The sequence below is a fragment of the Pipistrellus kuhlii genome, unplaced genomic scaffold (assembly GCF_014108245.1).
Source record: "Pipistrellus kuhlii isolate mPipKuh1 unplaced genomic scaffold, mPipKuh1.p scaffold_m20_p_11, whole genome shotgun sequence".
NCBI classification, from domain to species: Eukaryota; Metazoa; Chordata; class Mammalia; order Chiroptera; family Vespertilionidae; genus Pipistrellus; species Pipistrellus kuhlii.
In genome coordinates, this window is record NW_023425416.1 from 23,289,166 (window position 1) to 23,315,748 (window position 26,583).

A 26,583-nucleotide genomic window follows, 5' to 3' on the forward strand; every position below is an offset into this window, starting at 1 on the left:
GCAGTGTTCTACCAAGGTGAACACTCCACCTGACCTCAGCATGCCCAAACGTTTTAAAAACAGATTTGATTGAGCACATTTAAAGATCATAGTAAAGTCTCACTTCTTTTTCTAAATAATACATGGAGTATAATGTGACCTTTCTTTAGACTGTTAGGACAGTGGTTCTCAGTTCTTGATGTGCCTCCGAATCCCCTGCGGTTTGTTGAAAAATACAGATGCCTGCCTACCAAGTGAGAAACTCCAGGATTAGAAACTCTCACTTTAGTCTACGGCCATACCACCCTGAACACGCCCGATCTCGTCTGATCTCGGAAGCTAAGCAGGGTCGGGCCTGGTTAGTACTTGGATGGGAGAAACTCTCACTTTACTGTCATTATTTGAGCTTAAGTTCAATATTCCATGCAAGTCACTACACGAGGTAGAATATTAATGTTGCACTGTTAAAATAGGATGCATAGTCTTAGAGGTAGTTGAATTCTGTACGATTGTTACTATTTTAAATAAAACCTGGCCTGTTACACTTTTAAAAATTTATTTTTGGTTTTAAGATTTTTTAATTTCCATTTTCAGTGGTATTTCAGTTTCCTTTGTCCTGTTAGGTCATCTTTTCTCAATATAATAGTTTTCTGTCTTTTCCATTTTTTAGTTTGCTATCTCCAACTTGCTAGGCAACGAGGTGGCCAGTTGTGTTAGAATTCAGTCTAAAATAAAAGTGAATAGGCTCTGAGTGAGGACCTCGGGGCTATATAGTCTAAAAGTGTGCTTTCTTGCATTGACACTGGCTTTGCTTTAGTTCCTAGGTGGCTTTTGTTGCTTGCTTCTTGGCTCTTAACTGTTTTTGAACACAAAAATCATGCCTGAGGAACTGCTGTATCGTGTAGAAATATGTAGCAACATGTTCTTTTCTCTCTAATGGAAATTCCTCTTTCCAAACTCATACTGTCTTTGTGTGTATCCTAGGAAAGGGTAGCAGTGTAAATTCATATAGATATATTTAGCAATGTTTGAGGCCGTAAAATAGGACTTGTTATTAGTTATGATTGGTGGCACCTGTGTACTACAAACAGTATAAACAATAAGATTCTCTCCATATTCTCCTTCATAAGAAAAAGATCTCTGAAGATCACATTAAAAGTGCTAGATTAAATTAGTAAGTGTAACCATTGATTCAGCTTTCCCTTTCTGCATCTGGGTTCAGTGGCATTTTGGGGAGTGAGGGTTGTGCTTTTTATTATTCTCTTATTTTTAAATATAACCACAAGCATTACTACATGTGGCTTTTATTGCTGTTCATACAAATGTTTCTTTTCCTCCAAATTTATTGTATTTTTCTGTAACGCTGTGAAAAGTTTTGTTTCCCGCCCCCCCTCCCAACACCTCCAGTGTTTAGGTGAAAAAAGCCAGCTCTCAATCATAGACTAATTTTTATCTCTCCAATGTCTGGTATGCTGATTTAGTATGATATGTAAATATTTCTATTGGTTTTCCTCAGGAATTTATACATCAATATATGTAGATATATATAAGCTCTTTTTAAAAAATATATATTTTTATTGATATCAGAGAGGAAAGGAGAGGGAGAGAGAGAGATAGAAACATCAGTGATGAGAGAGAATCATAGATTGGCCGCCACCTACGTGCCCCATACTGGGGATCAAGCCTGCAGCCCAGGCATGTGCCCTAACCAGGAATCGAAACGTGACCTCTAGGTTTGATGCTCAACCACTGAGCCACGCCGGCCGGGCTATACAAGCTTCCTATTCTTACCTTATTAACAACTGTTTCTTGGTTAAGGCCATTTGCAGAAGCAAGTCCGTTTCTGAAGAAATCTTGTTTAATGGGTGAAGGATGCATTGAAATATACTCATTAGTTTTCCCCTATATTCTCATCCACTGGAGTTCTTTGCACAGAGCTTGCAGAAGGAGCTATGAAAACCCTCTTTCTGGTCTTGCATGGGGTTTTGATCCTAGAAGATGTTTGTTCACTTTCTCTTTTTACCTTTGGACAGAATCTGATGATGTCTCCTAAATCTCTTTTCCAAATAGGTCTGCTTTTGCTTTGGGATTTCTACTGGGGAAGGAAAGTCCTTAATATTTTTTTTTTTCCTGTTGGAATTCAGTTAAAATGTTCTTTATTTATAATAAATTAATATAATTTAAACTATACTACACTAATAATAAGAATAAAAATCTGTATAGTTAAAAACAAATATCATTTTAGACTGTGATAGTTGGCACACACAAAACATAAGGGGATTATTGGCAGGATGGTGGCTGCCTTAGAGCAGGCCTCTCTAAGGAGATAACATTTGAATGCAAAGAAGTCAAGCATGTAGCTAGCCTGATCATGGTGGGGAGCCAGAGATTCAGGCAGAGGGAAATGAGGAACTAGGTTGGAGTGTTTGGGGAAGCAGAGTGGCTTGGAGATAGTAAGAAAGGCAGAGTATTATGAGACTAGGGGCCCAGTGTATGAATTTGTGCACCTTAAAAGGAATTGTGGGCCTCAAGGCTACGGTGGGCACAGGGGCAAGTCTCAGCCCATCCTCTGTGCCCCCACCCTGCACCTCCTGCCGAGGCCCCTGTCTGCTGGCAGTCCCACTCCTACATGCTGATGGTGCCGGCCCCCGTAACACCTGCTGACTGTGCAGAGCAAGTAGGCTGGCGCCAGCAGCAGGTACAAGCGGGGCCAACACCTCCAGTGGGTGTGAGTGGCAGCTGCTGCCCCGATCGCCCCTCAGGAACGGGGGGGAGGGGTGGAGAAGCCTATAGGAGCGATCAGGGCTGCCAGGCTGCCAGCCACCACATGCACCCACTGATGGCACCGAGCGATCAGGATTGGTGCTAGGCGCCAGCAGCAGGTGTGAGCAGGGCCGGTGCTGGCAGTGGATGCGAACTGCAGCTGCTGGGCCTGATTGCCCATCAGGAGCACAGGGAGGTGGAGAAGCCCTGAGAGACTTTTGGGGCCTGTAGCAGCCACTCACACCCACTGATGGCGCTGAGCGATTGGGGCTGGCACTGGGCACCAGCAGTGGGTGCAACTGGGACCAGCGCCGGAAGCAGATGCAAACACCAGGCGGGACCATGGTGCTTGGTACCAAAGAATTTTCAGTAACTGGGACCCCTTGCTCCTTATTGCCTGCCTGCAGCAGAGGTGGGAGAGGCTCCTGCCACTGCCAGTGTACTCACCAGCCATGAGCCCAGGCTTCTGGCTGAGTGGTGCTCCCCATGTGGGAGCGCACTGACCACCAGGGGGCAGCTCTGTGCTGAGCATCTGCCCTCTGGTGGTCACTGTGCATCATAACAACCGGTCGTTCCACCGTTTGGTTGGTTTGCATAGTACGCTTTCATTATATAGGATAGGATAGTTTACCAATGTTGATATTTAACCATAGTTCTCCTCAAGTTTATTATCAATACATGCACTGAACTAATCTTATAAAAGTTTTATATGTAATCTTGTTTTTATGTTTCAGGAGTATGTTCATCAGCACTTAAAGTTTAGCTGTTCCTATTTAAGGACTGTGTTTCGCCTTTTCTTTAAATACTACCCATGTATGACTACAGAGGACAAATTAGCCAAACTACCCTATGATTATTTTATTGCTCCCTTTTTAAAAATAATAGAATTGCATGAAAAATAACACCATGCTTTATCACTGGCTTTTAAAAAGTATATAAACACTGAATCGAGAATTTCATTTACTTTAAGCCATTATCCAGTTCTTAGCATAAATTAAAAATCCCATACACAACATAGTTTTTTCAAAATAACTCCTGTGCTCCTATTTTTAGCAACTCTTACTTACTTTTGTCGCCTGACTTGTACGAATGATATTGACTTATGTGTGACTAGCCATTTGTATCTCCACACACCAAACTAAGGGCATATCAGCCTAGAGTGGGTTTTGTGTGGAAATGGACACAGCAAATGGGAATTGGATTCTTTTCCAAAATGAAATGACTTAGGACAGTGACATGAACAGAATGACCAGTTTGTGTGGGAAGTTCACTGTGATGGCCATGTCTGGAAGGACCAGGGTGCCTCTAGAACAGTCATGAGGTTCTTGTTAAGAACTGGATAAGGACTTAAAGTAAATAAATAAAACCACCCCCTACTAGCCTTGAAGCACTCACTCCCAGGTCTCTTTCAGCTCAGTATGCAGCATCTTAGCTGGTTTTTACATATCACTGCCTCCAAAATGGCTGTCACTAATTAACTGCTTTTCCTTTATCCAAATCAACAAGTTTTTCTGCCAATTCAGTTACCTGTGATCATTGTGTGTGTGTGTGTGTGTGTGTGTGTGTGTGTGTGTGTGTTTTCCCTCTTGATGGCCTCTACATTTTAAAATTGTGCTATTCGGTGATTTCCCCAGCAACAAAAGCATTCTCTCCTTTGTTTATTGCCGGAGAGACTCTTTGTCATGCTGAGGTATCAGCTTGAAAGGATTGTCAGTTCGAAAACCAAGTTTGGTTCCACAGCCTAGATATTTTTTTCTGTGAGCAACTGAGTGGAGATGGGAGATGCTCAAGAAACGAGGTTTGACTGTATTTTATGAACACTTTTTTCAATTAGCATTCAGTGTTTAGAATCTATTTCCTTTTATTTATTTATTTATTTATTTATTTTCAGATACTCTAATTGTCAGTATAGTCTTTGCCTCTCTTCAATATTAGTCATTTCCTCTTGAATATCAGTTGTGGGAGTTATGCAAAATGGAGTATTGTGACCTCTTTAGTCCTTATTTTGGTTCCCTTGCACACAGCTGGTATTGAAGAGGGTAAAACTCCTGGTTTCAACTGCTGCTCTCAAACTGGCCTGCTGTGCTTTCTAGTCAGTTCCTATTGGCTATTCGGGAATTACTGTTCTGATTCCCATTAAATGCAGCCCCGTTGAGTATTTCTTATTCTGCTCACTACCATGTAGGTCTTTGGCTGTTGGTATTGTATTCTGAGGTTTGTTGAGGATACCTTGTCATCTAGTTTTGCTGTAAATATTGTCATGAGGTTTGCATTTTGCTGTCTAGTTGCTCTGTTTTTATCTGGGGATTTGGAGAGTTTGAAAACTATGTTGCTGTCTTGCTATCTTCCTAGACTCCCCCCATAACTGGGGTGTGTGTGTTTAGTCTGTTTGAATATTAAATATTAAATTGACATGTCTTTTATAATCTTGGTATATAGTTGGCTCACAGATTAGCAGAACTTAACCATTCAGTTTAGTAGAACTGAAAATCTAATGATTAAGTTATCAAAGTTTAGGCCTGGGCATTACCCAAACTTGAAATAATTAGATAAGTATGACCAGTATATAAACTACGAGGGCAGGGTTTTTATCTGTTCTTCTCATGGATATTTCCCAGTATGTAGAACAATGCCTGGCACGTAACAGTCAATAACTTCTCAGTAAATATTTGTTGAATAGATGATGTGTGTAAGAGAAGCACTCTAGCTTTATATTTCATTAGGCTTTTAAGGTAAAAATTAAATTTAAAACATTTCCTCATGTCTAATTCAATTAAAGCTTACCACTTGGAACAAAAATCAAATTACTGTCTTTTCATTATTTTCTACTTTTGTAAAGGAAGTCTCTAAGTAAGTATAATGGAGTATAATATTTTCTTCTCTTAGTAAACGAAGCAAAAAAGGAGATAAAAATGGAAAAGGCTTGAGACATTTTTCAATGAAAGTGTGTGAGAAAGTTCAGCGGAAAGGCACAACGTCATATAATGAAGTAGCTGATGAGCTGGTATCAGAGTTCACCAATTCAAATAACCATTTGGCGGCTGATTCGGTAGGTAGATCATGCCCTTGACATTGACTATTATGAGTGATGCAACAGTGTACCTCTTTGGGTTATCCATATCATCAATATGAGGACTCAGACAAGCTAGGGAATTCCCAATTCCTCCTCTACTTGAAGGTTTCATATGGTTTGTTGGGAATTTTATTTAATTTATTTATTTATTTATTGTATTGATTTTATACAGAGAGGAATTGAGAGGGATAGAGAGCTAGAAACATCAAGCAGCTGCCTCCTGCACTCCCCCCACTGGAGATGTGCCTGCAACCAAGGTACATGCCCTTGACCGGGATCCCTCAGTCCACAGGCTCTATCCACTAAGCCAAACGGTTTCAGCTGTTGGGAATTTTTTGTTGTTGATTTTTTGTTTTACAAAGAATTCTTTTATTATTTATTTCAACATACAGATGAACTCTATCCACTGAGCCAAACCGGTTAGGGCTACTTCTCTTATTCTTCTCCAATATTCCCACCTTTGCTTACTGAGTTCTGGCCACTTTGGCCTGTGCTTATCCTCCAACCTCAGGATCTTTGCTCTTGCTGTGCCTTCTGCCTGCTTGGCTCTTTCCCCAAATAGCCACACAACTCACTTTCTCACCTTCTCTACATCTTTATGAAAATGCCACCTTTTTAAAAATTTATATTTTTATTGATTTCGGAGAGGAAAGGAGCTAGAGAGATAGAAACATCTATGAGAGAGAAACATCGATTGGCTGCCTCCTGCATGCCCTACACTGGGGATTGAGCCCATAACCTGGACATATGCCCTGACTGGGAATCAAACCATGACCTCCTGGTTCATCGGTCAACACTAGGCCACGTTGTTCAGGCCATTCTTGTTTTATAGAGTTAAGATTTTCCTTTTTTGTTGGTCTTCATTCCATCCTACTTTTCCATGCTCTATCTCAGTTTCATCATTCTTCTCCCTGAAGAAGGCCCTTTAGCATTTCTTAAATTTAGATCTCTAGGTAACATAATCTTTACTTTCTTCAGATTGTTCTTTACTTTTGAAGGATAGTTTCACTGGGTACAGAATGTTTTCAGCACTTTGAAGATGTTATAATAATACTGGAGGCCTGCTGCATGAATTCATGCGTGGGTGAGGTTCCTTGGCCTGGCCAGCAATTGGGGCCATCTCTCCCAGTCCTGATTTAGGCCAATGAAAATCTGGCCAGCCAGGGAGGGACTGCAGGAGGTCTCTAGGGCATGTCCTGCCCATCCCACCCAGTCCCGATCGGCTGGACCCCAGCAGCAAGCTAACCTGCCATTCAGAGCATCAGTCCCCCAGCGGTCAGTGTGTGTCATATAGACTGGTTGAGCAGTCAACCAATCGGTCAGACACATAGCATATTAGGCTTTTATATATATAGATTATTTATTAAATATTTTAATATCTTGTGACTGTTATCTTAACCCTTAACTTTTATCACTTAATAATGTATTTTTTAGCAGGCTTATGACCAGAAGAACATTAGGCGAAGAGTTTATGATGCTTTAAATGTGCTAATGGCAATGAACATAATATCAAAAGAAAAAAAAGAAATCAAGTGGATTGGCCTGCCTACGAATTCTGCTCAGGAGTGTCAAAACCTGGAGGTAAGAAAGGAAGATCTGATTATACAAAGTAGTTTGCTTTGTTTTACATCAGAGGCATTTTAATTTAGAAATGTGGTTACATACTACTAAAATATTCCTAATTATTTATGTATACTGTATCTTTTTAAAAAATAGATTCTTCTACGTAGAGTTTTAGAACTGGAAGAAACTTTAGAGATATGTAGTCTGACTGATGTTTTGATGAAATGAGGGATATAGAAATTAAATGGCTTGATTTTTACTGTTTCTTAGAGAAGATCTTCATTTTATTCCAATTCAATTCTGAGCATCTAATAATAACTTTTTGGTGATTCATGTAACAGAAATATTATCTCAGTTTTGATATAATGCTTGCTTTATGGACCCCCAAAATATGGGTGAAGCTGTCCGTTTGCTTCTTATGTTTAAACTTTTACCTTTAACTCTAGAATCAGTAGCAGCAGAATGGTATTTCACTCGTATCTTTATCAGAATGGATCAAATGTTTAGCAGTAACATGAATTTGGGCATGATGTGTACAAAAACATTTTTATTCTGTTAACTTTAATCATTATAGGAAATCTTTCCTAACTGAACATGTGCCTTTGACATAGTTTCCAAATCTGACATATTTCTGATGTCATGGCCATAAAGGGAATAAACTGAGATGACAGGTAGCTTATGGAGATAAATGTGGTTGATTTCATGTTTTCCTCATGATTTGGTATCATTATACTTGTGGGTGGAGGGAGAAACCAGGCATTTATCAGAAATTATAACTTTACATGGTACAGTGGAAATGCCCTCCTCTTCTCCTTTCGATAGAGTATAAGTTGAGCATCATTTTAATTACCAGTAATATTAAGCTTAGCACTTACCAATTCAAAAATCTATTAGCATCTGCTAGCTATGTGCTTAACCAAAGATTGTACAAGACAAAAATCTCTGACTCTAAGGAGCTTTCATTCTAATTAAGAGAAGAAATGTAAAAAGTGTTAACAAAAATGTGATTACTACTATGAAAGAAGTAGGTACAGATTTTCTGGGTGATAAGGAAGGGCTTTACAAGAAAAAAAATCCCTGAGCTCAGTCATGAGGGAGGAGTAGGCATTTGCCAAGGGGTTTAGGGCAGGGAGGGCCTTCCAGGCAGAGGCCTGCACTGGCTGAGGCAGGCATCTGAAAGCATGCCCTCAGCGGGGTGTGGCCAGAGTGCAGGCAAGGAGTAAGTGCTAAGCTGTTGGGACCTGATCCTATAAACTAGGGGAAGCTCTTGAAGAATTATAAGGAGGAGGGCTGATGGGATGTATTCTGAAGGATCTCTCTACTAGAGGGTTGGCAGTTGGACAGACAGGGGGATGAGGAGGGAATGGAGGGGCAGATTGGAGGTGGCCTGCGTTAGTTACGGCAGTGGCATGAGTTTGGAGACGTGTTCTGGAGGTAGAGTCGGTACAACTTGTGTGTGCAGGAGGGGCATGCTTCGGGTACAGGGTGCAACTCCTACATCTTTTCAAATGTTGAGGGCCACACTGGTTTCACAGTCAGCCTAAAGTAATTTAGGAGTAAAGTGTGGTGGTGGTTAGAGGAATGATGAGAGGAAATTCCTGGTGCAGACTAGAGTGGATGGGGAGCAAATAAGAAATATTCTCTTGGAGTAGACAAGAAAAATGTCTCATTTGATGTTACTGACTTTTTGCCCAAAGAGACCGTTAGGAACTCGTCGCAAGGAAAATCAAACCCTAAGATCTGTTTTCCGGGTAGTCGTAAGAGTGAGGAAAATAATAGTACTTTGAAGCTGGGCAAATTTATCCCATAAGCATGTTTCTTATCACAGACAGGAATTGAATTGTATATTGAATATATATAAGCTACCTGTATTATTAGCAGCTGTGCTTATTTCTTTTTAAATACATTTTTAGCCCAAACCGGTTTGGCTCAGTGGATAGAGTGTAGCCTGTGGACTGAAGGATCCCAAGTTCGATTCCGGTCAAGGGCATGTATGTTGGTTGTGGGCACATCCCCAGTAGAGAGTGTACAGGAGGCAGCTGATGGATGTTTCTCTCATCGATGTTTCTAACTCTCTATCCTTCTCCCTTCCTCTCTGTAAAAAAACAAATATTTTTTTAAATACATTTTTATTGATTTCAGAGAGGAAGGGAGGGCAAGATAGAAACATCAATGATGAGAATCATTGATTGGTTACATGCCCCCTACTGGGGATCAAGCCCACAACCTGGTCATGAGCCCTGGACAGGAGTCGAACCTGGGACCCTTGAGTCTGCAGGTCAACTCTATCCATTGAGCCAAACTGTCTCAGGCCAACTGTGCTTATTTAAGTCAGTCAAAATACAGTATAGCAATTTTCCATCAATAATAAATTATAAAATAATAGAAGAAAAGGAAGGAAGGAGAAAAAAGGAAAAGGAGAGAGAAATCTGACATAATTTCCTCTTTCAGGAAAGTGATATTTACTCATGTGAAACAGGAAATGATACAAAATACAATAGGATTAAAAGTAAACTTCTACCCTGTTTCCCTGAAAATAAGACAGTGTCTTATATCAATTTTTTCTCCCAAAGTTGCGCTAGGTCTTATTTTCAGGGGATGTCATCTTTCCATGCGCTAGGTCTTATTTTTGGAGGATGTCTTATTTTCGGGGAAACACGGGTATGTGACCAGGCCCAAGTATGGTCCATTAGAAGGTCCTGTGCACCATCAGAAGGAGTGTTAGTACTGCTGTGTTTCCTTATTGGGAAGTACTGTTACTAATGAGAATGCAAATTGGTTAAAAAAAAAAAATTGGAAAGGACTGTGTGTATTCTTTGACCTGGCAATCAGCCATGTGAGATTTTTTTTTAAAGCGAGTTAATTAAAAGTAAAAATAAGAGTCAGACTGAGATCTTACCTCATTCTTGGTGGGTGAGGAGTGTGAGCATAATATAGCAAAGCAATTAACCTTAGGGTCTCTGGAACCAGGTGGCTAGGGTCCTTGCCAAGCACTGAGCAGTGTGCCCTGGGGCAGTTACTTAACCCTTTGTGCCTCCATTTCCTTACCTGCAAATGGCTAAGGACACAGAGGGTTTGAGAAGAGGAATTAAGGTAATGTGTGGGGAGTGCTGAGCTGGGTGCCGGCACACAGAGCAAGTGTCTGAGTGTTCGCTCTCGCTGCTGGAACTGAAGTAGTAATAGCAATGCGTCCTGCACACCAGGTATTGGTTTCAATACTGACAGCAGCTGCTGCGATTCTGCCGAACTGTCTGCTCGCTTGCCCCAACCCCTGCCCCCCAAAGAGGTGTGTCTTGCCTTCATTGATATTGGTTTGCATCCCCCTAAAGAACATTCTTGGTATATCAGAATTGGGACCTGAAAATGAGCCGTGCTTTATACCCTACCCATCTTCACGTTATTTTGTGACCTGTGTTTTAAAGATAGAGAAGCAGAGGCGGATAGAACGGATAAAGCAGAAGCGGGCCCAGCTGCAAGAGCTTCTCCTGCAGGTAAAATGCTGGGATGCCTCTCGTTACCTTCCCTGCCTGTGTCTGCTTCTCTGCCTGCTTTTGTTTCCTACTCTGGGTGCCTCTGAGGGCCTGTCTGGGACCACAGGAGGGCAGCCTCCCACCGGGAGCCCACTGCCATCCCGTGGTCTGCCTCTGAGCGGTCCGCCTCTCACCAGCATCAGGGCCCCACAGCCTCACCTGCCCTGCGGGCGGCATTTTACACAACACTTTGACACTTATCTTTACTCTGAACAGAAACTATTAGGAGTGTGTGTGTGTGTGTGTGTGTGTGTGTGTGTGTGTGTGTGTTTTAGTCCTAATGTGGAATACTAAGAAGTAAAGCTAGTTAAATTTTGGGCACATTGAGTAAAATAATTAAATCCACATGTAATACTCATAATCCACCTGAATAACATGCAATACTTAATAAGCTTTGTAAAAATACCCAACCTTAAAATGCATTTATGTTTAAAAGAAAATTAAAATTTATAGTGTAATAAGGATCTAATTTTTTTGGATAATTGCCTAGAATTTGGATGATTTTAAATATAATAGAGCCTCTGTATGAAGTTATGGGAGGTAAAATCACAGGGTAGATGGACTTTCTACTTTTGATCATTGCAGTTTGTGTAAAAGTTCACCTTGAGCCATACAGTGGAGCTATATTCAATCCAGCCAAAAGCTTGTGAAATGAGTCAGGGAATCTGTATGCCTTTGCTGTTTTTCCTTGCAGCAAAGCAAGCAGGAATCTATTAGCCACAGCAAGCACACACTCAGGACTGGGAGACCTGGAAGGGCGTAGAGAAGCTAGGGGAGAGCCCAGGCTGCTCTGCTTTGGCTCACTGTGAAGTCAGAGAAAAGGGGGCCTCGGGCACAGGTTTACGGGGTCAGCCTGGATGAGCTGCCGCTGCCCATGGTTCCACTGTTTAAAATCTCAGGGGCTCCCTCTGAGTTTAGGAGATACACGTGCCTAAAGGGGAAGGAGGGGGAAAGGAATTGCACTGCTTTATGTCTTTGCTTTTATCTGCAATTTTCTTTCTTTGAAAAGCTTTCAACCAATCCTAAAATCAACTTGGATTTGAACAATTGTAAGTCATTAGATTTTTGGTGAAGTTCACTTTTCAGAAGTAAAGATACCAAGGGGTTACTAGGTTTCCCCCTGAAATAGCCCTTTGTCTGAAGGATAGAATGTTAAGTACTCCTAAATAGTTCAGGTTTTTGTTTTATACTTTCTAGATGCTTATATTTGTTTTTTTCTTCACATCCTCGGAGGGAGAGGGTCAGGAGAAGACCAGTCGCCCTTCCGAAGGTCTGTGCTGTTCTGAGCAGGAAGCAGGGCCGGGGCGGGGGCGTGGCAGCAGGTGGATCAGAGCTTTTCCCAACACAGGGAGCCCGGAGACTGTGTTCTGTGTCCGCTTTTCATGCTGAATGAACCCCAGAGGACCTATCGCTGGAGGAGGCATTTTATGTTTTTCTTATTGGGTGTCCAAATAAGATTTTGTTTGAAGAGACGGTTGCAGCTTTTAAAAAGCTGACGCTGGGTTCCTTTTCCTGCAGCTGCTCCCTGTATCACCCTGCCTTTTTGTAGACCTGGCGGCCGGGCCCTCACGCCTTAGCTCCTGCCCTGCACCTGCTTCCCCTTGCTGTCTCTGGGCTCCTGTCCCCGCAGTTAGCTGCAGGAGTTCCCTCAGCTCCGTGTTGAGCCTGCCTCAGGTTTCCTCAGGAGGGTCATGGGACATTTTGGAGCTGGATTTTCGGAATATGTTCTATTTAAAATCTGTTTCTCAACAGACTTGTCATGTGTTTATCAGAAAGAATGGTGCTAGCCAAGATCACTCTCATTTGTATTTTCTTTAAGTCCTCAATTTTCTCCCCTCTATGCTCTCTCAAACCAAATACTTAAAGATGATTTCAACCCGGAGCACCCTAGCTGTCAACATTTATAAAAGCAGGTCTCTCTATTGAAATGAAACCCAAAGTATAACAGGCAACAGCCACTTCTTGCTCTTTCATATCTTATTTCCTCCTAAGCGTTTTGTTCTTTCCTTCACCAAAAAAACAGGGATGAAGTTGTCTTAGAAAGAAAATTAAGTCCCTGAACAATAATAACTTGCCATGGCCTCCTTAGCTTAGTATTTCTTTTAACAGTGTCACAGCGCACTGCCATCACATGGCACAGGTGAGTTATGCTTGTGTGCCACTGCCACTTTTGCATATCATTGGGCTAGGCCAGTGGTCAGCAAACTCATTAGTCAGCAGAGCCAAATATCAACAGTACAACAATTGAAATTTTTTTTGAGAGCCAAATTTTTTAAACTTAAACTTCTAACGCCACTTCTTCAAAATAGACTCACCCAGGCCATGGTATTTTGTGGAAGAGTCAAAGAGCCGAATGTGGCTCGCCAGCCGCAGTTTGCCGACCACGGGGCTAGACTAAGCGATATATTCAACCCTGAACTCTTGGGCGTCTGTGGTGGCTGAGGGGAAAAGCTCGCTCGGTGTCATTTTCCCTGTCACTCGCTCTGAGGAGAGCTGCAGGTGCCCCTGGTTCAGATTTGTAAGGCCCCATTTCTATGGATAACAGAAACCATGGGCCCCATTACTTAATTACAATGATGGTAGACACTATTTAAATGTAATTTTTACCCTTGAAATATATTTATTGAGTTGGATTATTATAATCTTTTTTTTTTTTTTTTTTTTTACAGAGAGGAAGGGAGAGGGATAGAGGATTAGAAACATTGATCAGTTGCCTCCTGCACACTCCCCACTGGGGATGTGGCTGCAACCAAGGTACATGCCCTTGACCGGAATCGAACCGCAGACTGACACTCTATCCACTGAACCAAACCGGTTTCGGTTATTCTAATTTTTTTTCTTAAGTGTCTGATTCACTATAGGTGGAAGGTTTCTTTAAACTCTCTAATTTTAAACTATAAGTGGATTTTCTTATTCATTTAATTCCAACTCACTTATCCATATTAAATAATTTATATATATATATTTTTTTATTGATCATTACAGCAAATCGCTTTCAAAAACTTGGTACAGAGAAATCGGCAAAATGAACAGCAGAACCAGGGCCCGCCAGCTCTGAACTCCACCATTCAGCTGCCGTTTATCATCATCAACACGAGCAGGAAAACGGTCATAGACTGCAGCATCTCTAGTGACAAGTGAGTACAGAATGGGGACAGGTTGCTGGCCGGCCTTCTCTTCACACATTCCTGTCATTTGCCAACATAAGGGTGTACTCCATTCTGAGACCTCCAAGGCTGCCTCCTTGGGGCGTGTGAAGTACCTGTTCCTACATGGAGTGCTGTCAGCTTCTGGCCTGTGCTCCATCACTCGCCCTCCACAGCCCCCCAGTCACGTGACCAGCCCTCTGCTGCCTGTTAGCGCAGGGTGGTGTCTGGACCCAGACCAGGATGTGCACGTATGTACATGCATGTGGTGTAATTGGGCAAGAACTGCGGTGAGGTCCTAACTGGTTTGCTCAGTGGATAGAGTGTTGGCCTGCAGACTGAGGGGTCCCAGGTTCAATTCGGATCAAGGGCATGTACCTTGGTTGCAGGCACATGCAGTAGGGAGTGTGCAGGAGGTAGCTGATGGATGTTTTTATCTCTTTCCCTTCCTCTCTGTAAAAAAAACAAAAACTGCAGTGAGGGTCTGACGGAGGTAGGCTTGCTGGTGATTCACTGTCCTAGTTTATTGTGGAAATATTTTAGATCAACATGTGGCACAAAAGCAGTTACCTCTTTTACTCTACCACAGTCTACTAATGGATGAATAGACATGAAAACGCTAGGTGCAATCTCTGCTTTTTTTAAAAAAAAAATCTTATAATTAAAAGTTAATACTTTTGACCACCTTCATGTATTTCGCCCAACTCCCTCCTCCCCATCTCTGGCAACCACCAATCTATTCTCTCTGAGTTCAGTTTTTTAGGTTCCACATTAAATGAGATCATTCAGTATCTGTCTTTCTCTGAATTATTTTAGTTAGCATAATGCCCTCAAGGTCCATCCATGTTGTACAAATGGCAGAGTTTCCTTCTTTTTTATGACTGAATATTTTATTATATATATACATTTTCTTTGTCCATTCATCCATCAATACAGAATTCATGTGTAATTTATTTTACCCTTCATGAAAATAGTTAATTCATTGTTCTTCAGGCTGTGACCAGTATTGTGAGACAGTTGAGGCATGGGGTGCAGAGTGAGACAGACCCAGGTGTGGAAGATGGTTCTCCTGTTTAACTGCTCCAGAGCTCTGTTTTCTGGAAAACAAGTGGGGGTGATACCAGGGCCTTCCAGCCCTGTGGTGAGGATTAAATGAGATAATGCCTATAAAGGCTTGGACTCAAAGCAAGCAATTAAAAAATGTAAAATGCTTTTATAAAGGAATTGCAGGAAATCTGGGAGTCATTGCCCTAAGGGCTTTATGGCTTCTGTTCCTCCCTGGCTGGGTCTAGTAAGGGTTCCATTCCTGGGTGGTGTGTGACTCATGCTCTTCCCCTGGACGGAAGGAGACTAGAAGCTTGCAGCAGTTTGTTCAGGTAGGTCCTACCGCCTTTCTTTCACTCACTCTGGTGATGCAATCTTTTCCCCTTACTTAGCCAGGCAGCTCATTAAATTGTCCAAACTAGCACTGGCTGGTGGTGGTAGAGCAACAGCCTGTGCACTGAAGGGTCTCAGGTTCAATTCCGGGTCCAGGGCACATACCTGGGTTGTGGGTTCCTGTGCCCCCACACCTCCCATTAGGGCTCATTCAAGAGGCAACCAATCCATGTGTCTCTTACATTGATGTTTTTCTCTCTCCCCTTTCCTCTGTCTCATGAAAAGCAATGGAAAAAAATATACTCTGGTAAGGATTTAAAAAAAGGAAAGTATTGAGTATTGTATTTCTGCCCTAGCCAGTTCGGCTCAGTGGAGAGTGTCGGCCTGCAGACTGAAGGGTCCCAGGTTCCATTCTGGCCAAGGGCACATGCCTGGGTTGCAGGCTCAACCTCCAGTAGGGGGCGTGCAGGAGGCAGCCTATCAATGATTCTCTCTCTTCATTGATGTTTCTGTCCCTCTCCCTTCCTCTCTAAAATCAATAAAATTATTTTTTTAAAAACCAACAGTATTGGATTTAGACCAGAATTTCTGCCTTCAGTTTGCAATAGCTTTAATGAGGGCTAAAGTTTATGGACCTCTTTTGTCTGTTGCATGGAAGCTATTTTAATTGGGAAAGTGATGTATTTGAGATGTCATCTCCTGAATACAGCAGAATGACCCTTCTTGATGTAAACATCGATAATTTCTAGTACTATGGCTGAACTTTCCCTCTTTAAAAAATATATATAGCCTAAACTGGTTTGGCTCAATGGATAGAGCGTTGGCTTGGGGACTGAAGGGACCTGGATTCGATTCCGGTCAAGGGCATGTACCTTGATTGCGGGCATATCCCCAGTAGGGGGTGTGCAAGAGGCAGCCCATCGATGTTTCTAGCTCTCTCTCCCTTCCTCTCTGTACAAAATCAATAAAAATTAAAAAAATAAAAATAAAAAATATATATTTTATTGATTTTTTTACAGAGAGGAAGGGAGAGTAAGAAACATTGATGAGAGAAAAACATCGATCAGCTGCCTCCTGCATACTCCCTGCTGGAGTACATGCCCTTGACTGGGATCGAAACTGGGACCCACAGAGTATAAAACTCTCCAGACCTCCCCAACACCGTGGAAGCCCCTTACCAACTTTGTTTCCCGTGCAGGTTTGAATATCTTTTCAATTTTGACAACACCTTTGAGATCCACGATGACATTGAAGTACTGAAGCGGATGGGAATGTCCTTTGGTCTGGAGTCAGGCAAATGTTCTCTGGAGGATCTGAAACGTGCTAAGTCACTGGTGCCAAAGGCGTTAGAAGGTTATATCACAGGTATGTTAACGGATGCTTTTACATGTTGTCTCTGATTAAGTATGTCAAACCCCAACAAGTTAAAACCTTTCTTCTTTTCTCATAGAAAATTAGTTCAAGTACATTGTATGCTCTCCCTTGATTTTGAACCCTTTCCTACTTGAACCTTTTGAGGAACTGCCATACTATTTTCCAAAGCAGTTGTACCAGCCATGTAGGAGTTTGTTTTCCACCTCCTTCTACACCTTGTTGTCCCTTTTTTATTATAGCTGTCCTAATAGATGTGGTATCTCACTGAGGATTTGCATTTCCCCAGTGACTAATGATGCGAACATCTTTTCACATGCTTATTGGCCATTCGTAAATCTTCCTTGGAGAATGTCTATTCAGATTCTTCGCTGTTTTTTTAAATTGGGTTCTTTGTCATTTTTATTACGAATTAGAAAAGTACACTTGAATACACTAACAACCACTGTTTTGCATGTCATATAATTCAGATTTGTTTCACTAATTCCAACATCTCTTCCTAAGACTCTGCACTGAGAATGGATGTAGCAAACAGTGCTTCTGCTTTGTGCCGTTCCTTCAGTATAAGTCTTACCTCCTAGATTGCACGTCAGTTTTTAAAGGCATTTTAATAAGTTCTAAGGTATATTAAATCAGATATAAGCAAAGTAATAGAATGAGACTTTTTCCTTTGGGTTTAGTTCTTAAATTGGCATCACCCTCTCCTGCAAATGGGACCCCATCTTATTGCCCCTCAGCCGGTATCTCCCCCATTCCTGCCCGTTCCCCCTGCTCTTTTATTGGCAGCCCCGCAGCGGCTAAGGAAGGGCTTTTCAGTAACTCACCACCACGTTACTTAGTCCATTCTCACTGTAAAAGCTCGGGCGGGCGATTCAGCAGGCTCTCTGGCTTTTCTCTCTCCATGACCTCATTGGCAGCCTGGGACACAGACTTTCTGGTTAGTTCAAAGGAACAAATGTGTGCCTCGGTGCAAAGGACAGAGGGCTCATGAGCACAATGGCGAGAACCACTGTGTGGTGTCCAGGGTAATGAGAATGAAACCCAGGCTTTCCAAGCTGTTGCACCAAGAAAGTGCGATGTGTTATGCAACCAGCTGAGCTCTGACAAAGTTTCCTCGTTGGCTAATCGCCAGTTACTGTTTGGATCAGGATTCTGGCTTTAATGTTGCCGTGTGCAGACTTGTTATTTAATGTATCAAGTCTGCTGTTCTAGAGCTGACGGTCTTTTCCCACAGCTGCCTTGTCGGCCTGTGAGAAACCTCCTAAAATCCGTGTAGAGGCTTCGTTTACTTTTCCTCCGGAGATGCCTCTCGCTTGCCTGACAGTGTCCAATCACACATAGCTTTCTGTGTTTTGCTCAGGAATTATAAAATTGTTTTGATTAAACATAATAAGCGCTCATTTTGGTAAATTACATTTTTCTGAGTGTACATTTGATCTTGTAATTCTAAGAATTTATTTTTAATAAGTACATCGCCTTCTTTGTAAACTCACTATTGAAGAGAATGTACTTATTCAGTTCATTAACATTTAGATCTTATATGTCCTGTCACTGCCTTCTCTGAGCTGACACTCTAGATAAGGAGATAACATTGAACTAGTGGAATTACAGTGAAAACTGGTCAAGGTTATGATAGATAGAAGGAATACGATGTATGTATAGAAAACAGCGTGAAAGGACAGACCTAACATCTGTGCAGAATGAAAAAGTGGTGTCTGTCTCACCCTCACTGAAAGCATGACTGCTCGTGGCCTTTTAAAGAAGAGCTGGTTTGAGTTACAAGCAAACGGGACCAGGAGAAAGAATAGGTCTTGGATGATAGTACCGTGTTTCCCCGAAAATAAGACCTAGAGCGTGGAAAGATAAGACATCCCCTGAAAATAAGACCTAGCGCAACTTTGGGGGGAAAAATTAATATAAGACACTGTCTCATTTTCGGGGAAACAGGGTAGCACCGAGTTCACCAGGGGGCACTTGAACAGATAGATTCAGTGAGGGTTTTGGCAAAATGTGTCTGTCCTTCCTGCCTCCGATGTTTCCGACTTGCCTTTCTCTGCCCACTGCTGGCTTTGGCTGTTACCACCACCGGAAGGGTCTCAAGTCTTCCATCGCGAGGACACAGGTGGCCACAGTAGTCCAGTGGCTGCTGCCTCTTGGTCTTAAGAGAACGAGAGCCCAGTTGGTTTAGTTTGAATTCTGTCTCACTACGCCTTCCTGTCGTGTCCCCGCCCCCCTATGATTTAGAAATGTCTTTTCTCAGCTGCAGAAGCCTGGCTTCTCCCAGGGCAGGAGGCTGGTGTGGCCGAGAACAGGCTGATGCCCTCACTCGTCCGCTTTCTTCCCACGGGAGCAGCAGCTGCAGGCCTGCGGGACCCACCCTCCTGTGTTTTCCCCCTTAGATATCTCCACGGGACCGTCATGGTTAAATCAGGGACTGCTTTTGAACTCTACCCAGTCAGCTTCCAGTTTAGACCTGACCACTGGTGCCACCTTGTCCCAGTCCAGGTACGTATGACTCGGGGTTCAGGAAGCCAGCACGGAGCCCGGCCCCTCCGGGGGGAGGCACAGGTCCCTGCCCGGCTCCGGCGGCACCTCCCCCCGCTCCATTCCCACGTGCAAAGAAGCGGGAAGCCTTCGCCACATTAACGAGCTGTGTGTTTGGATTGTTTGCTAGCGTGAACCCGGGCTTCTGCTTGGATGCTGAAGTGGCCTTAGCAACGGGGCAGCTCCTCGCCCCGAACAGTCACCAGTCCAGCAGTGCGGCCTCCCACGGCTCCGAGTCCCGCGGGGAGACGCCCTGCTCGCTCAACGAGGACGACGAGGAGGACGAGGAGGACTCCTCCTCCTCCCCAGAATAAAGACAGGGCGACCCACACTCTCCTACCGATGCTCATGTGTGTTCTTAGTGTGAGCTCTTGTTTTTGAAACGATTGCTTCAGCCCTTGCTTCTGTTCGCACTGTGTGTCCGGTGGGAACTAGGGAAACAACCCGCGGATCACACGCAGGCTGACACGCGTGAGGTGAACGTTGCCGGGTGCGGACGAGAACGACGGTAGGGTAGTAGGTCAGCCCTCAGCGCGAGCTTTCTGAGGGGCCAGGGGGACTGTCCTGGGAGAGCCGGGCCGCATGACCAAAGCTCATTTCCCTCCCGCAGGTGGGATCTGCCCCCCCCCATACTCCCCCTTAGGACCAGGATTGCTCAGTGGCCAGATCTCCTGCATCTCTCCATGGGAGGCACGGACAGGGGGCCGCACTGCTGAGCCAGCTGAAAGCCTAGTTGAGGTGCTTCACGCACCAGCTGCCTTAGACAGCTTCTAGAAAGGAGCGCGCTAACTCTTACGTCCCTAAGTGACATTTAGAGTAATTTATAGGGAAGTGGAAGTGATCACTCTTAGCCAATGCATTTGGTGCCTAGAACCTTTAGGGCTACTTCTGGGGGCCACGGTAGAATAGCCTTCCCATGCATCACACTCCGCCAGCACTGCCTCCGCCAGCACTCTCATCGCCGCCTCACAGGGAAGAGTGGCATTTTAATCAGTGGCCACGCCTTCCCCCCCAGCGCTTTCATTGGAAACTGAGGAGCACAGCCCTCCGGCCAGGCGGCTTGCTCACCGTTCCCTGCAGCAGTCCTGTGAGTTCCCCCGTGTGCGTCTGTGGAAATGAACCAAGTGTCATTTCCCGAACACGAAAGCACCGTTTTCCTGTCCACGTCACCTTTTCTACATTTTCGTTCATCAGAATGGCCTTACCGAGTTCTTCCTGGGTAAACCGTTTTCACACTCACCGGATGCCGCCTTCTGAGAAGTGGCGAGCGCTGAGTGGCTGGGTTCTGGCCGGGCGGTAGCTGTGTTTTGTAGCCAGAGATGCCGCAGGACCGCTGTGCTGGCGCATCCAGCCCTGCTCCTCCGAACAGGAGCGCGAGACCCCAGCCTGGCCTGGAAAAGAGCAAACAACGAGAGAAAATTCACTCCACAGCTTTGCCCTGGCCGTTCGGATTTGCCCCTGGATTATGCATCGAGCACCTCTGGGCTCCGCCCAGGCCAGACCTTTTCTCACCCCTGAGGGGCAGGCTGAGTGCAGGTGCCTCCTGCTGCCTCCCACAGCGCTGCCCTGTGCTCACTGAGCAGGTGGAGACCTGGCCGGCCTGGAGCTGGTTAGGCCATAGAAGCGAACACACAAAAACATACAACTCGAACTTAAGTTTCTCTCAGACAAACCTCATTCTGTCAGAAATAAGCTGGAGTGCATACGCAGAGTGCAGAGATAGAGGCAGTGTTAGAGAATTCAGCCTCAGCCCAAGTTCCAGGCACGTCTCAGCTGGGCAGAGTGGGGAGGTGCCCGGAGCAGCCAGGTCCCCACGGCCTCCAGAAAGCACTGACCAGGAGGCGCCTGATGTTCCAATCACTATTTCTAACGGCTTTTTCCACTTTGATTTCTATTCGACATTGTGCCTAAGCGTGGAGTTCACCAGGCTCCCTCCCCGTGGTCCCTAAAGAGGACACCGCCTCCTCCAGCAGCCCCTCCCTTTCTCCTCTCTGTGTGGGAGGGGCCCCGCTGGGACCTGGAGAGACCCAGGGCCACAGCTAGCTTTTCAGTCCTCAGAGTACTGACCTGTACGTCTGCATTCATGGCAGCCCATCAGCCGTAGTCTGGTCTCTACTAAATAGCAAAATCCTCTCTCTCCTGCTGCTACAGTGCTTCAAATGGATAAAATATGGGTTTAAAAGCAAAAGCAACCAAAGACTCACTACGCTTGGTGCCCCATCCTTGGCCGTCCAGCCGTAGGTGTGGCTTTTGGCCGGAAATGGTCCCGGTCCTCGGTACCTGGGTCACTGCTGAGGACATCTAACAGCCCTCCCGAGGGCATCAGTACAGGCTGGTGCACAGCCCTCCCTGGCAGAAGCTAGGCCGAGATAAATCCTGTTTCACTCCATAAATACCCTAACACGTTATCCTGGTCTAGAACTCCACGCTTAGGCACAATGTCGAATAGAAATCAAAGTGGAAAAAGCCGTTAGAAATAGTGATTGGAACATCAGGCGCCTTTCTGGGAGCTGCACCCGGGAGGACAGCTCTGCCAGGGGCGGCCCTCTGATTCGGGGAGTTTAATTGGCCTTTCCCTCGGGGGTCCATTTACTGTTACCCTTTCAGGTGTGTAGCATCGGTTTGCTCATTCTTGCTCCAGGATCACTGTGGGCTCCTGGCTGGCCTGGGACCTTAAGTTGTGGGAAGGGCAGGGCGTAAGGCCCCTGGTGCCTGCCCAGGCTCCCCTCCCCTCCCCCACTGTGCATCCAATCACCTTCAGGAAGACAGACGCAAACTGTGCCTTAGGATCGCGGAGGCCTCAGTGAGCTAACGGTGACCTCTCACCTCAACAAGCCCACCAGTGGCCCCTGGAAAACTTGACATAATGACCATGTGTTTCGTTTCCTTCAACTTAACTGTGGAAGCTGCGGGGTGAAACGGTGTTTTCCTCCATTTAACAGGATAAAAGGGTAACTCCCCTCAGCCAACTGTCCTCTGCTGAACTGGAAATGATGCCAGCTCAGCCCGTCCGATCCGTCAGGGAGGCACTCGGAGGAGGGCTCAGGTCAGCCGGCAGACCGTCACAGCTCTTTGCTAAACCACAGGTCTCGGCCACTGGGGTCCTGAGGCCACCAAGCTGCTTCAAGCACAGTTGGGACAGGCGCCTGGGGCAGGCAGAACACAGCAGGCACCGGCTGTGCACGGGGCAAGGCCAGCAAAGGAAGGAACGGCCTCGGCCGCCTGCCATAGCCACACAGCACCCTGCTGGGCTTCACCAGTAATTCCCCTCAAGGGCCTTTCCTACCTGTTCGCTCCCCTCAGGCATAGGAAAGCCGTGTCCCAACCCCAGCATTCTGAGAGGTGGACATTGAGATGCTGCCTTAGCAGTGACTGTAAAGATTTAACCCTTCAGTAAGCATTTGAGCTCACTGAACAGAAAGCATCCAGGCCGGTTAGTGCTGTGGAAAAGAAAGGGCAATGGGACCTGGGGGAAGGCTGCTTTAGTAGGGGGTGGCCATTGGTCCTGAGTCAGACTGCTGAGGCAGGCTTCTCCGTGCCTTCGCCCCATGACACACCGTCCCATAACATGCGCCTGGAGTCCACTGAATTCCAGCGGCCACACCGCTCCAGTTCTAAGCTTACATTTTGTTGTTTTACTGATTTTAGAGGCAGGAGAGGGAGAGAGCAAGAGAAACACTAATGAGACACAAGCATCACATTGATGGGCTGCCTCCTGTGTGCCCCCTACTGGGGAACAAGCCCACAACCCCCCGAGCATATGTTCCGACCGGGAATCAAACCAGTGACCTCCGTTCACGGGCCTAGGCTCCCCCCTGAGCCACATCAGCAGGCATACGCATCCACCCTGGAGTCTGTTAAATAATTGCTGGTATATAAAAGAAAACTCAAACTTACCTACCAGCAGTACCCATGAACCAAGAGAAGATCCTAACCCATGAAGTTCTCATTAGCTTTTACCGTCCAGCTGAAAGGTGGAAAAGTAACTGCTTTTCTGGGTGTTTCTTCTAGTTTTACAAATTGTTGGGTACATAAAAGCTTTTTAGATTGGACATATAAAAGGTCATCTTTTTTCTGCATCTACACTGGCATTGGTGGAGCCAAAGACTATGTAAGAACCACTTTCCCAAACAGGTTCCTCACTTGCATGTGCCCACGGCGCTGACGACCATATCGAAGGCCCACAGCGGGGGCCAGGGGCCTGCGCCATGCGTGTGAGGGACCCTCAGAAATGTGCCTGTTTCTTTAAATTCCACTCAAAAGGAAAACAAGTCTGATATTTGCTTAAAAATTTACCTTTAAAAAGTTGAGTTAAGTATTCACACAAATTGTAATGTTTCTCAGGAAATAGCCCCTTTCCACAACCTAGACAGCTCTAGAAAGGGATGCTTAGATCACCTTTGGGATCCAGTTTCCCACAGACCTCTCCACGCACACAGGGCTAAGGAAGAAAAAGTGGGGGACACACACTGACCAGCACAGAAGTGTGACAGATGTCCGTCCAGGCACGTGGTGTCGAGGCAGTGTGTTCTGTGCTGTATTCTCTCGGGCGAGGTAGCTTGTCTCGTCCTCCCATGGCCTTTGCTTTACGAAGGCCCATATGCTGCTCCAGCAGGCCGGACCGGGCCCGCCTCGCCCACAGTTGCGTTGGGAGTTGATGTGGCTGAGACGGGACAGGACACCCCTTCACCAAGGGCCTCCGAACAGGAGAGAACCTCTCTCCGCCAGCTCAGTAAGACATCGCTTGTCTACCACCCCTCAGGCCGTGTGCCGAGTCTGTGCCAACCAGAATGCCTCCCTCCGGGAGGACCACATGGCCTGGAAACCTGGCCCTCCCCGCGGTCCTCCCTCCCGGGGGCCTGGGTTAGCACCAGTCCTGTCACACCACGCACTGCACAGCCAGGAGGGGGAGAGGGCCTTTGCCCGGGAGGCTGTGGGGTCAGCTTTGGGCCTCTCGGCTCAGAAGACCCAGCTCTGGACACGTCTGGGAAGAAATGCGTCCATGGGCAAAGACTGGCACACACACAGCCCTGCGGGAAAGGGGCTTGAGGGGAAGTTACCCACCACCCTTCTCTGCCACATCAGCTTGTTTCCGTTTATCCCAACACTACAAGGATGCACTTCCCCAGATGGTGCTTGGGTGTCGCCACCAATTCTTTTGTCCCCGTGTGTCATCTTCATGTGTCAGGCATCATCGGATGGCAAATGGCCTGGTTTTCTAGTTCATGACCAAAGTCAGATTTTTTTTTTCTTACTAAAGGTCTCCGAGGACCCAGACACTTTTCTGCTAAAAACAAAACAAAAACAAAAACAAAAACACCTTCTGAGCCGTTGCCTCTCTTTCTCCATTAGTACATGGCAGTCCCAACCCTCCAGTGTCCTGTAAAGGACCTTCCAACCAGCCACGCCCTGGCCGCTCAGGAGCCCGAGCTTGGGGCACAGTTCAATACGGAGGTCCTCGAGCTGGTTTGTTTACCACCGTCACATTTGACTTGCAGGTGAAAAAGAAAAAGGCTGTGAGCCCCAATCACCCACTTGTTCACCTTTCATTTGGAGATACTGTACTCTGATCATGTGCTCCAGAAAATAGAGATCTGTGTTTTTTTATTTTATTTTTTTTTTCTGCATGAAGGAAACATCATGGTGCCACATGCTCTAAGCAGTTTAACAAAGCGAAACAAGGGGGACATGCACACACCACATCTGACTTGCCTGATGCAGACTTTCTTAGATTGGAGTACCTAACCTGATAACGATGTATTATTTTGTAGCATCTCAAACTTTGTAAATAAATACCGTTATTTTTATATGGAAATTTTATAGAAGAGCTATTTCTGTATACGTAATTACTCCTGGATTTTCTGAAATTGCTTCTGGTAGATAACAGACGAGTCCTAAGCAGTGTTCCTTAAAGATGGTTCAAGGACCACCCGCAGGAGAAGTGACAGGGTTGGGGTGGGCGTTAAAATGTTGCATTCCCCGTCCCACCCCAGACACTCAAGACGCTCTGGACTGAGGCTTGGTAAGCTATACCTTTAATAAACTCCAAGTGATGTTTTTGTCCATTAAGTGTGAGTGTCTTTGTCCGTCCTGTAAGGTTAAAAGAAGGAAAAAGAAAAAGCATCTGAAATGAAGGTCATTTGTTCTTGAAAGGAAAAATATGTATCAGACTGTTGTATGATTTGAATGAGATGCACTATAGAAAAAATAAATATTTAAAATAACATTGGCCTCATTATTGGTGGATGGGGGGGGTCAGTGGATATTGTGGTCCATTGCCCAGCTCCCCTACATTCAGACCGAGATACTCCCCAATTGCTGAGAACCTCCCCCAGGGATTGCAGCCAGTGAGGGGTATAAAGCCAAGACTTTTTGCCCCAACTCAGGGTATCTGAAGGGTCACCCCAACTTCAGAGTTACTCATGGAATAACTGCGGTTTCTCTGGCAACTGTATCATGTTTCAGCTTCCTGCTCTGCCCCATCCTGCTTCCCTCACTACTTTATAGTACATGGACACCACCTATGACGGAAATACTCAGACATCTAAACGGTTTTCTACATCTACTCAAAAAGACATGCACTCCTGCCCAGCAGGTGTTGCTCAGTGGTTGAGCATCGACCTGAACCAGGTCACAGTTCAAATCCCAGTCAGGACACATCCCTGGGTTTTGAGCTCACTCCCCAGTAGGGGGCAGGCAGGAAGCAGCTGGTCAATTATTCTTTCTCATCATGGGTGTTTCTATCGCTCCTACTTTCCTCTCTGAAATCAATAAAAATAAATATATATGTACTTATATCCTACCTAATAAAAGTAATATGCAAATTAACCATCACTCCATTCCACAAAACCACTCCCACTAGCCAATCAGAGCAAGTATGCAAATAAACCCAACCAAGATGGCTACAGCCACAGAGAGTAGGAGGGAGGTGTTTCCCTGGCAACAGAGGAAGCCAAGCTTTCTGCCTGCCTTTGCCGGCTACTATAAAGTTTCAATTGTACAAAGTAAATATATCCCAGATACCAGGGCCTCCGCTTGAGTGGCTGGGGGATGTGGCTGGCCTGCAAACCACCACAGGCCCCTCACTCAGACTGCCCCAAACCCCAAGGGAACACCCACTCTGATCCAGCACCCTTCAGAGCAAACCAGCTGGCCCCCACCTGTGCACCAGGCCTCTATCCTATCTAATAAAAGAGTAATATGCAGATTGACCATCACTTCAACACACAATATGGCT

General features: G+C 45.2%; 1 protein-coding gene across 4 annotated transcripts in view; it reads left to right on the top strand.

The window, feature by feature from the left end:
- TFDP2 (transcription factor Dp-2) overlaps window positions 1-25,570 on the top strand; it is a 115,041-nt gene extending 89,471 nt beyond the window's left edge. For 2 of the 4 annotated variants that reach the window (XM_036431245.2, XM_036431243.2), the window contains 8 exons: window positions 5,629-5,791; window positions 7,250-7,396; window positions 10,801-10,869; window positions 13,894-14,045; window positions 16,630-16,796; window positions 19,202-19,307; window positions 19,477-21,196; window positions 21,266-25,570. In XM_036431245.2, the coding sequence (XP_036287138.1) occupies window positions 5,629-5,791; window positions 7,250-7,396; window positions 10,801-10,869; window positions 13,894-14,045; window positions 16,630-16,796; window positions 19,202-19,307; window positions 19,477-19,660 (988 nt within the window). In that variant the 3' untranslated portion in view covers window positions 19,661-21,196; window positions 21,266-25,570. Of the gene's footprint in view, window positions 1-5,628; window positions 5,792-7,249; window positions 7,397-10,707; window positions 10,870-13,893; window positions 14,046-16,629; window positions 16,797-19,201; window positions 19,308-19,476; window positions 21,197-21,265 lie in introns of all 4 variants that reach the window. The other 2 variants (XM_036431238.2, XM_036431244.2) reach the window with 2 other exon arrangements.
- Window positions 25,571-26,583: the final 1,013 nt, after the last annotated feature.